At 51.1% G+C, this 15,013-nt stretch overlaps 1 protein-coding gene across 2 annotated transcripts in view; it reads right to left on the reverse strand.

Moving 5' to 3' along the window:
* LRRC20 (leucine rich repeat containing 20) overlaps window positions 1–15,013 on the reverse strand; it is an 85,194-nt gene that overhangs the window by 27,127 nt on the left and 43,054 nt on the right. For both annotated transcript variants that reach the window (XM_025434571.3, XM_025434570.3), the window contains one exon: window positions 936–1,103. In XM_025434571.3, coding sequence (XP_025290356.1) covers window positions 936–1,103 — 168 coding nt within the window. The remainder of the gene's footprint in view (window positions 1–935; window positions 1,104–15,013) is intronic.

Genomic DNA, 15,013 nt, shown 5'->3' on the forward strand with positions numbered 1-15,013 from the left:
TCCTGCTGGCAGCACTGCTGACAGACGGGATACTCAGCACCCCATGCAGAAGGCAGGCTACTCTCCATCTAGCTCCAAACCACTGGAGAGCCATTGCTTTTAGTCAAATGGCATAATGGCTGTGAAAGCAATTACAAAAATAAAAGCGGCACTGAAGGGGGTTATTATTGGCACTGCCAACATCAGAGGCAACATGAGGGGGCACCAAACAGGGCTGAAGATGCACTTCTGAGGGAGCCAAGGCAGCCGGAGGAGGGGGCCGAGGAGGAGGGGCACAGAGGGGCCCTGCTGAGAGCTGGTTCTCTCTGGGGAGATCCCTGGGCAGCTGGAGAGGATGCTCATGTGGAACTGCCTCAGGAGGAGGAGAGGACCACTCCCTGGGCCTGCCCTTTGCAGAAGGCACTCTGAGCCTGCGGTGGGAGACCCCCAGGTTCCCTGGGGGGAGCGTATCTGTGCACTGCGAAGCATGGAGAGGCTGCTCTGGACACGTCTGCCTAGCGGTGCCTAAGTACTAATGGTGAAGGGCTCATGATGAAGGCCAGGGAGGGAGACGGGGTTTGCGGGGGGACTTAGGTGGAAGCAGACATATACTGGGTCCAAACTGGAGAGTCTGGGAGGCAGCCCAGACCGGCAAACAGAGATGCAAGACAGAGCTTGTAAGCCACGGTGGTCTGCTGGCTCAGGGCAGGTGGTGAGGACACTGGGGCCTCCTACCTGCCAGGTGAAGGCAGCTGTCCAGCCCAACCTGCAGCAGGTGGCAGGGCCTCATAATGGCTCCCCTTCCAGGCCCAGTGGCCTGAGCTCCAGGGTCTCCGACCTTGCCAGCATGTCTGTGAAAGTCTGACTGCAGAGCCCCACGTGTGGGCCCCGGGAGACCAGAGGGAGGAATGGCAGATGGCAGGAGGCACGGGGGCCAGAGGGCTGGGGCCACTCACCCACGATGTTGTTCTCTTCCAGGTTGATGGTCTCCAGTGCTGGCAGGGTGGTGAGCTGCTCAGGGAAGTCACGGAACTGGTTCCGGGAGAGGTCGATGGCCTGGAGGTGCCGCAGGGTGCTGACCTCGTTGGGGAGGCGGTGCAGGAAGTTCCCTTCCAGGTGGAGCTCTGCCATATGGGGGGAAGAGAAAAAGGGCTGAGAGGAGGCAACCGACAGATCACAGGGACAGTAGCGCCTGGGCCAGGAAGGCAGCAAGGTCACCCCAGTCATAGGCAGTTCCCCACCTAGGGACACGTTCCATGTATATGCAGGAGGGGGTCCTGCCCCACTATGTCAGCAGGGCTCCCTGCTTTGGGCTCTCCTGCAGAAGCGTGGCCTAGACAAAGGGTCGGAGAGCCTGGCTCCTCCCTCAGACAGGGCATTGACTCTGGGCCTCAATAGGACAGGTCAGGGCGGGCAGTCCCTGCTGCTCAGCTGAGGGTCCTGCTTTCTAGCACTCTCCCTGCTCCTTCTGGGTCACATGTCCCCGCTCCCCTGCTGAACCCCAGCTGGCTGGATGAGCGTGGGGTTGCGCCCTATGGCAGGTGGCTGCTCTGAAAGCCGACTAGACCAGCGACAGAGCTCAGGGGAGAAGGTGAGCTGGGCCCAGTAGTCCCTCTGCTGGGCATGGTGGAAGCTAAGCTGAAATGCTGTGTTTTGGAAAGAGAAGCCAGGGAGCTCTGGGGGGCAGGCAGGAGGGTGGGGTGGGAGCCCTGGGCAGGGAGAGGAATGGCGGGCAGAAACCAAGAGTCAAGGGGGAGGTAGCGTAAAGCAGGGTTGAATAGCGGGGGATCTGGGGCTCCCACTGCCTGCTTCAAACCCCAGCTGTGCTGCCTCAAAGCTGTTCCCTCAGTTATTTAACTGTGTTCATCTCAATTTCCCCATCTGCAAACAGAGACTAATAATACTACTACCTGCCTCGTAGTGCTGGTGGCTGGAGCGGTCACTGTGTCGGCGAGGGTAAAGCACGTGGTGCGGTGCCCCGGCACACAGTAAGCATTCATGCACGCTGCTGTTACCACCACAGCACGGGGTTGTGAACATCAGGGCTATGCAATGTGCTTATTAGCCCATGTCTTGCACACAGTCGGTGCTCAAAAACACTGGGGAAGAACGTAAGGCAGCAGAGGAAGCCAGCTGGCAGCAGCAGAACGGGAAAGCCTGAGATAAAGAGGCTGGGCCAGCAGAGGCCTTGATTCCTGCTGCTTTCCTGGCCCCCATCCACATGCGACCTTGCAGATGTCCTTCACTACATGACGCAGGGGCACCTGGTCACCCTGTCTGACCTGAAGGAAACTGAGGCCCAGAAGTGCCAAGGGACTTGAACGATGACCAGGGCCTGCTTCATGGGCCTGCAACCGGTGCAGTCACATGGGGTCCAAGGCTCAGAGGGGTCCCACACTGGAGACTGAATGTTCTATGCTCCCATTTTAAAAGTCTTAATTCTATCCCAGAATCTGTGTTTTATAAATAGAGCTGGAGTCATGGAGTGTCAGGTCCCTCCTGGTCCTGCCTCCCACTGCCTCCCCAGGACACATTCTCAAGCAGCCTGCTCTCCTGCCCCTGACACTCCAGGACAGGCTGGCCTCCTTCTCTGGAGCTGTGGCAGCTCTCCATCCCCAGCAGGGGCCCAGGCATGAGCATCAGTTGGCCACACATACCCATGGCATCTCAGGTGGAGCATGGTGCCAGCAGTCCCCCCGCACTCCCTGCCCTTGGGCTGGCATCACCAAAGTCTGTCTAGTGGGTGGTGCCTGGAGGCTGAATCTAGGCAATCTCATCCACTCCGACCCAGGTTAGGGCATGTTCTGAGATAGAGGCTTAAAGATCCTTGAGGGATGTCTGGGTGGTTCAGTCAGTTAAGCATCCAACTTTTTTTTTTTTTTAATATTTTATTTATTTATTCATGAGAGACAGAGACACAGGCAGGAGGAGAAGCAGGCTCCATGCAGAGAGCCCGACGTGGGACTCAATCCCGGGTCTCCAGGATCAGGCCCCGGGCTGAAGGCGGCGCTAAACTGCTGAGCCACCCGGGCTGCCCAGCGTCCAACTTTTGATTTCAGCTCAGGTTGTGATCTTGGAGTTATGGGATCAAGCCCTGCTGTGTCTGGCTCTGTGCTCAGCAGGGAGTCTGCTTGAGGTTCTCTCCTTCTTTCTCTCTCTCTCTCTCTCTCTCTCTGCTTCCACCCCTGCTCACACATACTCTCTCTAAAATAAACAAATCTTAAAAAAAAAAAAAAAAAAATCCTTGAGCTGCCTGCTGCACCTCCCCAGATCCTATCCCTCCCTGGCCAGAGCAGAGTACAGAGCTGTCAGGCCTGAAGGTTCATGCGTGTGTGCCCTGCATCATGGGGACAGAGAAACCCTAGGACTTCTGAGAAGCTGCACTTCCTTCCCTCTGTCCAACCTTCACGAGCCTGGCTTGAATTTGTCCCGGCCCACTCAAGGCACCCTCGAGAAGCAGGCCGCAAAACACGAATTGTGTGATTTCTTAATACAAATGAGTTAAATGCTCTGATACTTGCATCTCAAGCTGGCCTGGTATGGTATAAAGATGAAAGGTAAAATTCACACTAATAATTTTTTAACACTAATAATTTAAAATAAAGTGTTAATTTCTCCTTACTCAGAAAGACCTTAAACAGCAAATGTAAAGTACCATGACACCCTGAGAGCGACCTCGAGGGAAAAAGGGAAACACTTATGTCCCTTTAATGGCACTGTTCTCCTGTTTTTTTAAAGATTTTATTTATTTATTCATGAGAGACAGAGGCAGAGGGAGAAGCAGGCTCTGTGCAGGGAGCCCGATGTGGGACTCGATCCTGGGACCCCAGGATCACATCCTGGGCCGAAGGCAGGCACTAAACTGCTGAGCCACCAAGGGATCCCCTGTTCTCCTGGTTTTTGAATGAAGATCCTGCATTTTCATTCTGCGCTGGCTGGCCCTGCTCCTCCCTTGGGCCCTCCAGGATGCAGCCCTGAGCTGCGGGAGGTGAGCTGCTCTCAGGTGAGACAGGGTTCAGCAGGGAAGGTAGACCTGTCCCTATGTACTCTCTCTACCCACATGCCTGGGTGCCAACCACACCTGGGCCCCTGTTCCACCATGCCGGGGCTCTGGTGGGACAGGAACTGCATCTGACTGACTTGTTCCCAACAGCCACCCCTCCAGCAAACACTGGATGAATAGTGACTCTTCCCACCCCCCAACCCAGGAGGCAAACAGATAATGTGTGTGTGCGGGGGCTGGCTTGTCTGCCTCTCATTCTCCCACCTTCAGGGACATCCTGAACCCAAAGCTCCATCAGCAGAACCACCGCTTGTTCCCCCACCAAACCCAGTCCCCCCATCCCCCCAGCAGCCAGGTTCTTAGACAGCCATGTCTTAAACCAGGAACTCTCCCCATCCAGATCACACTTACAAGGCCACCATATTGGAAGGGATGCTGGCCAGCGTTCAGTCCGGTGCTTCCCAGGTATGCCTTTGCCAGACACTCTGAGCGTGCTGCTGCCTCAGAGTCTTTGCATTTGGAGTTCTCTCTTTCTAGCATGCTCTTGACCAGTATATTTCCAGTGAGTGTCCTTGCTCAAATGTCACCCTGTCTAACCTAACACGCAGGCCTGTTTGGAAACCAGCTGTCTCCCCCATGACAGTGGGGGCTTTGCTCTGCCGTGGAAAGGTGCCCACAGCACAGTACACGCAGAGGATTGATTCAGTATTGGATGAGACTGTGAATAAATAAACAAATGAATCTGAGTATCACCCTCACAGTTTTGCCAAACTTCTGTTCCACATATACACTGTTTTTCCTTAAATTAGGTTGTTCTTTTTTATTACATAAAAATGGAAAAAGTTATTACTTTCCATAAGAATAATATTCAATTTTCACTGGACGCTGTTGCCAGATGAGGAATCTGGGCCCCAGGTGCATTTACACAGCGGATGGGGGTGTAGAGGGCACATTCCAGGCAGAAGGCTCCTCCTGGAGGCTCTCAGAAGCCACTTGCCTAGAATGGACATTTGTTCTCAGATGAAAATTGGCCCAATTTTCCTGGCTGTTCGGTTCCTATTTGGTACATTTCCCTGAGCCCTTGTTTTCTTTCTTTCCTTTTTATTTATTTATTTATTTATTTATTTATTTATTTATTTATTTATTTGAGGGAGAGAAAGAGAAATTGAGATGGAGTGTACAAGTAGGAGAGGGAAAAGCAGACTCCTTGCTGAGCAGGGAGCCTGACATGGGGCTCAATCACAGGACCCCAAGATCATGACCTGAGCTGAAGGCAGACGCTTAACTGACTAAGCCATTCAGGTGCCTCCTCTCATTTTCTAACAATGTGCCTGCTGTGTTCTGTGTGGTCTGGCTGCTGCCACGCCCCCAAATCCCCAGTTCACAGGCCATCTGCCAGTGGGGCTTGCAATGGGCCACTTAGGGAGCCAGTCTGGCCTCCACGGGGCAGCTGCTGGTGATTAACAGGGCAGTTCTGAGGGTATAACTCCATCTGCTGAGCTTTGTGGCAGGTGCCAGATGGTGTTATAGACAGGGAGGTAGCCAACATCCTCAACTGTCCTCAGGTTTGTTTTCATTCCCAAAGTCAAGAATGTCAACTCTGGGAAGGCTTCCTCACACTTGGGTGCTGGATCCTCCCCTCCTGAGACCTGCCACATTCCCCCCAGCAGATCTCGCCTGCTGGGTTACACAGATGAGATTGGGGTAACGCCCCGCATAGACGGGGAGGCCCTTCAGCAACCCCCACCCCCCGCCATGGCTTGGGGTGAGAGACCATTTGGTACGGGTGTGACAAAGCCAGGTTCTGGGGCCTGGTATCTGCAGATTCAGAGTCAGACCTGCCACTTCCTGACTATGTGACTTTGGGCAAATTGTTCATCTTTGCCTCAGTTTCTTCATCTGTTAAGATGAAGACAGTACTAGACTCTTCTATAGGATGGCTGTGGATTTCAGTGCATTAATACACGAAAAAGGCTTTGAACAGCACTAGCCACACAGTAAGTACTGTGTAAGTACGTGAGGTAGACAGAAGAACAGGAAGACAGATACAGCAAACCAGGTCAGGCACCCGGTAAATGGAGGAATCCAGATAGGAAGGAATTAGCTGCTAGGTTTGTATTTTTAACCACTTTAACTTGGGCTTAGAAGAAAATGTTCTTTGCCTGAAGCTACAGTGAACACAAGACCGTCCTCTACTGCTTTGGATAGCCTCGCGGAATCCTGAGGCTTTTGGGGAGCAGGTGTCTGCAGCAACGAGCAGTGGAGAGTCGAGAAGCAAGGCCCCAGCATCACAGCGGCATAGCATGTGAGCTTGCTGACCTTGCTGCCACCTGCTGACCCTATTCCCTGACACCCCAGGGCCAGAACCCACAGTGGGGGGTGGTGGCGACTGGGGTAACTGGTGCAGGGTGTGGGGAAGAGAATCTCCCCTTCTTGGTTTTGTTATCCTCAATTTTTGACATGTTTTAAATCACTATATATACAAAATTTTTTTTAAAGAACCTTTTATGAAACCATTTTAGGCCTGAGTCTAATGACAGTCCCAAAGTGGCTCAGAAATGCAAAAGCATCCAGTGCGACAGACAACTTCTGAGAGCCTCTGAGGAGCTTGCCTCTATGTGCAGCCTGAATAGTCAGGGCCAATGGGATCACGAAAGCTGACAGGAGGGTGCTCCCTGGGAGGGGGGTGTCTCAGAGGCCTGCTCCGAGCATAGGGGGCTCTGAGGGAGCATCCCTGACTAGCAGGAGCCTCACCTGCCTGCCGTTCTGCTGCTCAGGGCAGGAACAACCTGCCATCAGTCAGCTCAGGGATGGTGGAGTCAGGCCATCTAGTCTGGGAAAGTGAGCTGCAAGAAGGCTCTGCCCAGTGCCCTGAACACAAAACCCGAGGGTCATGGCCAGTCTGGGAAGCCCTCAACATCATTCCCCCTGCTCAGGGTAGCAGATTAGATGTCATTCCTGAGGCTGGTGTAGGGGCCATGACATCCTTGAACAGAGATACCCAGAATGACCAGAGGGGCCTTCTTTCCTGTACCTCAAATAGGCTTGCCTTGTAGGCTGTTGGCACCTGCTGCTTACATCCAGGGTGGGGGTGATCATACTGAGGATGGGGAGTGGGTGCATGTGTGGCCTGGCTCCAAAGTCTCACAGACACAGTCCAGACCAACGGGGCACTGCTTTTATACTGTGGGTAACAGGTACCACTGGGTCAGAAAGAGAGGGCAGGGGCCAAGGAACAGCAAATGGGGAACCAGGTAGAGCTGGCCATGGAGGCATGAGAACCCCAGGCAGCAGGTGGGCAGCGTTCGCAAGACCCAGTGACAAGGACAGTGATGCTCTGGGGAAGGTCCATGAAACGTGTTAGAACAGGTCCCAGCTGAGCTCCAAGGAAAAAGACTGAAGCCAAGTTACCAAACTAGGACAAGGCCAGACCAGAACCCTTAAGGGTTTGGATCAGTGAGGTTCATCCTTGTATCCCACCCGGGTGCCCAGCACAAGGCCTGACACAGAGAGGGCGCTGGGGAAAGCCTTGACAAATAAGGAACCAGTGGATTGCCATAGGCTAATGTGACCACAAATGCCACAAATTCTTCCCGCTGCTCCCAGCCTGGCACGGGCTAACCCTGCATTATGCATGGGGTGCATGAATGTGAGTAATTAGTCTCTGATTTGATAGAAATGAGTGTTGCCCTTTCCCAGAATGGGGTCCAACCAAATGGAGTCAAAATGGAAAGTCATGAGGGTTAAAAGAGCTTAGGAAGAAGAGCCTGCTGTTGAGTGGTTCTTGAGCAAACCTTTCTGGAGGCAGGAATGCCCTGCTGGACTTTTACTTTTTAATTAACTATGCTGGGTGACAGAGCAGTCTTGGCCTTCTGATACCTGGGGCCTCGACATGTAGGGACTTGGCATTTTGTAAATCTTGTAAGAGTAAGCTTTTCCCGGGTCTGTCAGGCTTTGAGACTCTCCAATCTCAGAGCAACCACCCTCTGCAATAGATTCTACTTATGAATCCTTCGCCCACCCTTTTGGAGACAGCCCATGGTGTTTTGGAGCTAGACAGATCCAGTGTCAGATTTTAGCTGCCCCACTTTGCTAGCTGTGTTTCGTTGGGCAAATACTGAACCTGAGTCCTTTCTTTCATCTCTTGAGAGAGAGAGAGAGAGAGAGAGAGAGAGAGATGAGGGGCACCTGGGTGGCTCAGTTAAGTGACTGCTTTTGGCTAAGGTCATGATCCCCAGGTCCTGGGATAGACCCCCACATCGGGCTCCCTGCTCAGTGGGGAGTCTGCTTTGGCATCTCCCTCTATCTCTCCCCTCTGCTCATGTGCTTGCTCTCTTACTCTCTCTCAAATAAATAAATAAATAAATAAATAAATATCTTTTTAAAAATAATGAATTAAAAAAGAGCTGATAAAACTCACCTCTGATGTGCTAGGAAAATTGAAGGAGATGATATGTCTATTGTGCCTGGCATATAGTAGGTGCTCAAATATTTAACTCTGTCCTTTCCTAAGGTATAGGAAAGAAAAATGACATAAATCATTTCACAGTCAAGTAAACCTACATCGTAGAAGCGTGGTAGCCTGTTGCCCTGGGTGACCAGGAACTGGAGAAAGCAGGGGTTGGATTAGGGGCAGGTCTTAGCATTCACTGAGCCATAAGCACTGTTGGGTAGTTCCAGGCTCGGCTCAAGGAATGTGTATTGAGCATTACGAGAAGAGGGGGGCTCCTGTCCTCCTGTTCCTCCCCCAGCCCGAAGAGGAGGGGCTGTGATCCTGCAAAAGCCTCTGGATGTGTTCATTCTAAGAGCATGTGAGGGAAGGAGATATGCAGAGCCCTTGAGTCATAGCTGGAGAAAGACAGAGATATAGAGAAAAGCTAAACAGCAGGAAAGGGACCTGGCAGGACACACTGAGCATATATTAAAACAACATCAATCAGATGAAAAGCTTTCCAGCTCCCCAGCTCTGGAGCAGCCCCTGGTTGATCCTGACATGGCTCCCCAGCAGAGTGGCTCACGCTGCTCTTCTGTCCTGAGGATGTGCCAACTGAGCTTCCCACAGAAGTGTCTTCAGCCTTCCTCGGACTCTGCTCCCCCAGTCCTGGTCCTATCTTGGTATCTGGATGTGTCCCCACCCCACCCACCTTCCCTGAGGAAAGGAAAGGTCCCCCTTCCCTTATCTGTAAATCGGAAGGAACGCAGGGAACATCTGTACATAGACACTGTCTGTGCTACTGTGGAAGCTATATGCTCAAGACAAGTCATGGTCCAGTCCTTGATCGTTCCTGAAGGTGGCAGGTAGCCTAGCATTGGGCAGTGCTGATAACTATCACAAAAACCAAATGTGATCCACTGGCTATCCTGACTGATATGGTTTAACCCCAAATGCATTTTCTGCTTATGAAAGCAGTGCATGCTCATTGTAAAAATATAGACATCCCAAAATGTGGAACAGAGAAAAATGAAAATCTCATGTACTTCTACCCCTAGACAGCACCAGAGTTGTTTGCTATTCTTCTTCGGTATTTCTCCATGTACATACTCACAGATGGATGGATAGATGGGCAGACAGATGGATAGACAGGTATTGTTCTATTTTTTAAAAAGATTTCATTTATTTATTTGAGAGAGAGAGAGAGAGAGAGAGAGCGAGCGAGCATGCACAAGCAGAGGGGGAGCAGCAGAGGGAGAGGGAGAAGCAGGCTCTCTGCTGAGCAGGAAGCCTGATGCAAGGCTCGATTCCAGGACCCCGGGATCATGATCTAAGTAGATGGCAGACGCTTAACCAACTGAGCCAGCCAGGTGCCCCACAGGTATTGTTTTAAAAAAACAAAAATGCAGGGGTACTGGGACTCTTGGTTTTGACTCCGGTCATGATCTCCCAGGAGATGGAGCCCCATGAGAGCAGGGAGTCTGCATCCCATCTCCCTCTGCCCTCCCCGGTCCCACCTCTGCCTCTGAAATCAATCAATCTTAAAAAAAAAACAAATGCAACTACAGACTATAGACTCTTTTGAGACCTGCCTTTTTCACTCCACAGGGCTGAGGCAGTTTTCAAGTTATTGCTTGGTGCCTCCTCTGGAGATCACTGCTCTAAAGATTAAGAAACTTGTAAATACGAAATCACCCCTGGCCCCAGCTTCCTGTGCCCCGGGGAAGGCTGCTCTCTGAAGTCTGGCCTTCTTTTAGCGAGGCAGGCTCTGAGGGAAGGCTCAGCTACTAGGAGGAGGGGATGGATCTGCCTGGAAAGTGGCCTCTCCCACAGCTCAGAAGCTTTTCTGAAAAGCAAAAGGTGCTGAGGGAGTAGTGGCTGGGCTGGCTGGGCTTGCTGGGCTTGCTCCCTCAGCGGTCCAGTCCTTCACTGCATTAGGGTCATCACAGGGGCTACATGGAGGCTGGATAGAAGGGGAGGCTTTCCACCACTGAGCTTCAACGGGGGTGCACTGGCGAGGCAGTGTCCGCCCACTCGGGTGACTCAGGCTCCACTATGTCGGCTAAGTGTGGAGGTGCTAGACTTGAGTTGGGGAGGATTCCAGGAAAGGGCTCTTCTGCTGGACACGGGGTCTGGGGCTGGTTAACAAAAAATCAGTAAGGCCAGCCAGCAGCTCTTGGGCATTGCTAGGCTCCAGGTGCTTGTTCTTGGGGTGCGCCTGCAGTTAGCATTTTAATTTTCTCCTAACCCATTAGCCCCAGTTTGCAGAAACATAAAGTAACTCATCCCAGGTCACATTTCAACCTCTCCTCCAGATATTTGACTTTCCTCCCCCAACTCCCAAACCTGGGTTTGAACCCCAGCCAGATTCCCCGAGAGAAGTGGGCCACTCGGGGTACCCAGCTTTCTCCAGTGTGGCTTCCCTAACCCTGAAGTACCTATTCTCAGAGCAGATACTCAGCAAATCCCTGCTTCTGACCTGCTTCTGGTCCATCTCCTCTTGTGTCGTGGGCCCCCCACCCTGTGATCGGCCCCCTGAGGAGGTCTTCCCTGCCCAAGTACAGCAGGGCTATGAGGATGCCCTGACAGAGTGCTGTGATTGGCAGACGTGCCGCATGATGAAGATCATTTCTCAAGCACCCCCTGGATGCTCAGCCCTCCACTTGGACATGAAAAGGATACTCTTTGAAAAGTAAAAGCACTCAATCGATGGAATTCTTTCTGTTAGGGAGGTACAAGAGCCATGAGACTTAATTCTTGGATTCTGAAGGCTTTTCTGGAAACAAAACTGAAAGCTAACATTACAGCAGGAATTGAAAGGGAAAATAAGAGAAGGTGAATGTAGCCTGGACACATGACTTACAGCAAAGTCACTGAGACACAGTGACACGAGAACAGCTTGCAGTCCCTTGCTCAACCCACGCTCACTGGGCACCTGCCATGGGGCAACTGCTGTGTGACTTCGGGGAATACTAGTGCCTCCCCCTAACAAGCTTACACATGAGAGCGGGGGTGGAGGGAGAGAGACAAATAAATAAGTGAGATTATTTCATATTGCTAGGAAGGCACTTAAGATCAGAGCGAAGGATGAGAAGGGAAGAGCCCGGGGGGAAGCTATCAGGAAATCATGAGTACAAGGCCCAGAAGTAGGAAAGATGTAACACATCCAAGGAACACGGAAGGGTCAATGTGCCAGGACAGGGGAGTGAAAGAAGAACATAGTAGAGGTGAGGCCGGAACCAGGTTAGGCAGGGCCTCAGAGACCTCTGGAAGAGAGTGGATTTACTCTACGTGAAAGAGGAAGCCAGGGGAAGCATTTCGAGAATGAGTGTGCATGTTTTGTTGATTTTGTATCCCTGGGAACTTGCTGAACTCGTTGATGGGTTCTAGGAGGGTTTGCTTTTTGTTTTTTTTATAGATTCCTTGGAGTCTTCTATGCAGACAATCATTTTGTGTGCAAGTAGGGGCAGTTAAAAAAAAAGATTTTATTTATTTATTTGAGAGAGAGAGAGAGAAAGAGAGTGCGAGCAGGGGAAGGGGCAGAGGAAGAGGGAGAAGCAGACTCCCCGCTGAGTAGGGAGCCTCACCTGGGACTCGATTCTAGGACCCTGAGACCATGACCCGAGCTGAAGGCAGATGCTTAACCGACTAAGCCACCCAGATGCCCCAAATAGGGGCAGTTTTATTTTTCTTCATTTCCAATCTATATGCCTTCCTTTCTTTTCTTGTCCTGCTGCAATAGTTAAAACTTTCCGGATGAGGGCAAATATCATGACCTTGTTCTCAAATTTACAGGGAAAAGATTTCATCATTAAGTCTGATGTTAGCTATAGGATTTTTTTTTAAGATTTTTAATTTATTTATTCATGAGAGAGAGAGAGAGAGAGAGAGAGAGAGAGGCAGAGACAGGCAGAGGGAGAAGCAGGCTCCATGCAGGAAGCCCGATGTCAGACTTGATCCCAGGATTCCAGGATCACACTGGGCTGAAGGTGGCGCTAAACCGCTGAGCCACCAGGGCTGCCCAGCTATACGATTTTTATAGATATTCTTTACCAATTTACAGCACTTCTCTTGTATTCCTAGTCAACAGATAGGATCGTATGATTCTTCTTCTTTAACCTTTAATATGATAGAAAACATCGATTTTTCAAGCGCTTTGCAAATGTTGAGCCAAACTCGCACATCTGGAAAAATTAGCAAATCCCACTTGGTCATGGCGTAGAATTCTTTTTATCCTTTGCTGTATTTGATCAGTGACAATTTTTGTCTTACTTAGTTTATGAGAGACATTGGCCTATAGTTTTCTTCTCATATCATCTTTATCTAAATTTGAAATCAAAGCACTACTGGCTGTATATCACAGGTTGGAAAGCAAGCTCTTCTCTTCACTTTTTGGGAAAAATCTATATAAAATAGATGTTAATTTTTGTTTAAATGTTTGATAGAATTCTCCAGTGAAATCATCTGGGCCTAGAGAATTTTTTTTTTTAAACTTTTATTTACTTATGATAGTCACACAGAGAGAGAGAGAGAGGCAGAGACACAGGCAGAGGGAGAAGCAGGCTCCATGCACCGGGAGCCCGACGTGGGATTCGATCCCGGGTCTCCAGGATCGCGCCCTGGGCCAAAGGCAGGCACCAAACTGCTGCGCCACCCAGGGATCCCGGCCTAGAGAATTTATGTGAAGTTAATGAGTGCAACTTGTTTACAATAGACTTGGTAAGTTTTGAGTGGGAACCAAACCACGGAACAGCAGCCTTTAGGCCCCCCTCATGAGGGGAGGGCAAAGAGCACAGGTTTCTTGGGATCAAATCCACCATACCTGTCCAAGTCCTAGTCCCGTCTAGCTCCAACACTTTCTGTGACCCCACCCTGGGTGCCTGAGCTTATCTCTGTTGTCTCTACTTCAGAGGAAGAACAGAAGTATGGCAAGAGCCAAGCCACCTGATGGGCTGGTGTGCTAAGCTTCCAACAACCCACAGCAGCAGCCACGGCTAGCCCTACTTCTCACCCCTGGGGCCATGGTACACTCTTATACATGTGGTGTCACAACAATGCCCAGGCCTCCCCAGCCTCTCTCTTGAGACACAGAGGGCTGTGGTCTTCTGGTGCCAGGGGGCTGCGTCAGTGGGGGCTGGCCCCATGTGTTTCTTTCTGCTCTCTTATGCCACAGTTCAGTCGAACAACCTAGGCTCCCAGGATGGACAGGGGCTCTAGGAGGAGACCTTGTTCCATCCGGCTCCCACGGCTGTCCACAGCCTGAGAACAGCCCATCATGACATTCCCTTATTTATTAACCCTACTGAAGTGTGGTTTCCGGTGTCTGTTTAATGGACCTCTCCTTCCCCAAGTTCTTATTATTATTTCCGCATCATCCTCATCTTGGGCAACTGCCAGGTCTGACTCAGAGGCCTTGGCTTGACCTCAGCGGACAGAGGAAGCCTGCTGATTCCATGAAAGCACAGATGAGGCCGGTCTGCAGTAATTATGTAGCCAGGCAGCGAGGGAATGTGCCAGCTCCAAAAATACCTGCCCGCTGAGGATCCACCAGCATCTCGGCCGTGACCCTGCATCAATGAGCAATCATGTTGCTGCCTGCAAGGGGCCCCCCACAGGGCAGCCAGTCATTGGGGTGAGGCAAATAGGTGTCCTTCCCTTGGCCCATGCTGAGCACAAAGACAGGCTGCCGTCCACAGCAGACAGAGGGCCGAAGAGACAAAAGTGAAGTTTCCAAAAGCCACATCTACATGGACACAGGAAAGGTCGAGAAAACTCTAACTGGGTCTAGTCTAGAAGTAATTAAAGCAAAGTGCTAACCGTCTGCCTCATGAAAAGAACAAGGTGACTCTCATTGTATGCCACTTGCTAAAATATATTGCTCAGTGGGAGAGACAAGTTACAGAGCAGGGCACACACTCTACAAAGGGGCCTGGCTGTGGACCTGCTGTCCTGACCCCTTCTTTCTCGCTCTGGGGCCCTGGGAAAGTTCCAGATCCCCGTTCTGCCTCAGGTTCCTCATCTGAAACGTGACGAGAACACTACTGACCTCGCAGGGTTGCACAGATTTAAATGATTTTATACTGGCAAAGTGCTCTATCAGCGCTGGCCCATTGTGATATAGGGCCTATAGGTACATTTAGGTTCACGTTGGCACAGATTACCTCTAGGACTGGGAAGTAGCTGCCTCTGGGTGGAAGAAATGGCTATCTGGGGACAGGGATCAGAGGGAGACTTATTTTTCCCTATGTCCCTCTCTGACCCTTGGAATATTGTACTGTGTGCATCCATTGCCCACTCAAAACATATAACAGGAACCTCGAATGAAGCCTTAGAGTCTTGTAACGACTAGAGGAATGTATGGGAAGAGGGTAAGAAGGGCAGAGTGGGGACGGACACTTCTAAATCTCAGAGCCAGGTTGTACAGGGATGAACTCAGTCAATCTTCCAAGGAGCTCTAGGAGGTAGAGCCTTCACCTTTATTATCCCACAACACCAAGGGGGAAACTGAGGCATGGAGCAGCTCAACAACCTGCCCATTCTTACAGAGCTAACAAGTGGCAAAGAGCGGTCAGGGTGCCAACCAGAAACAGATGGCACAC

The sequence above is a fragment of the Canis lupus genome, chromosome 4 (assembly GCF_003254725.2).
Source record: "Canis lupus dingo isolate Sandy chromosome 4, ASM325472v2, whole genome shotgun sequence".
In the NCBI taxonomy this organism is placed as follows: Eukaryota; Metazoa; Chordata; class Mammalia; order Carnivora; family Canidae; genus Canis; species Canis lupus.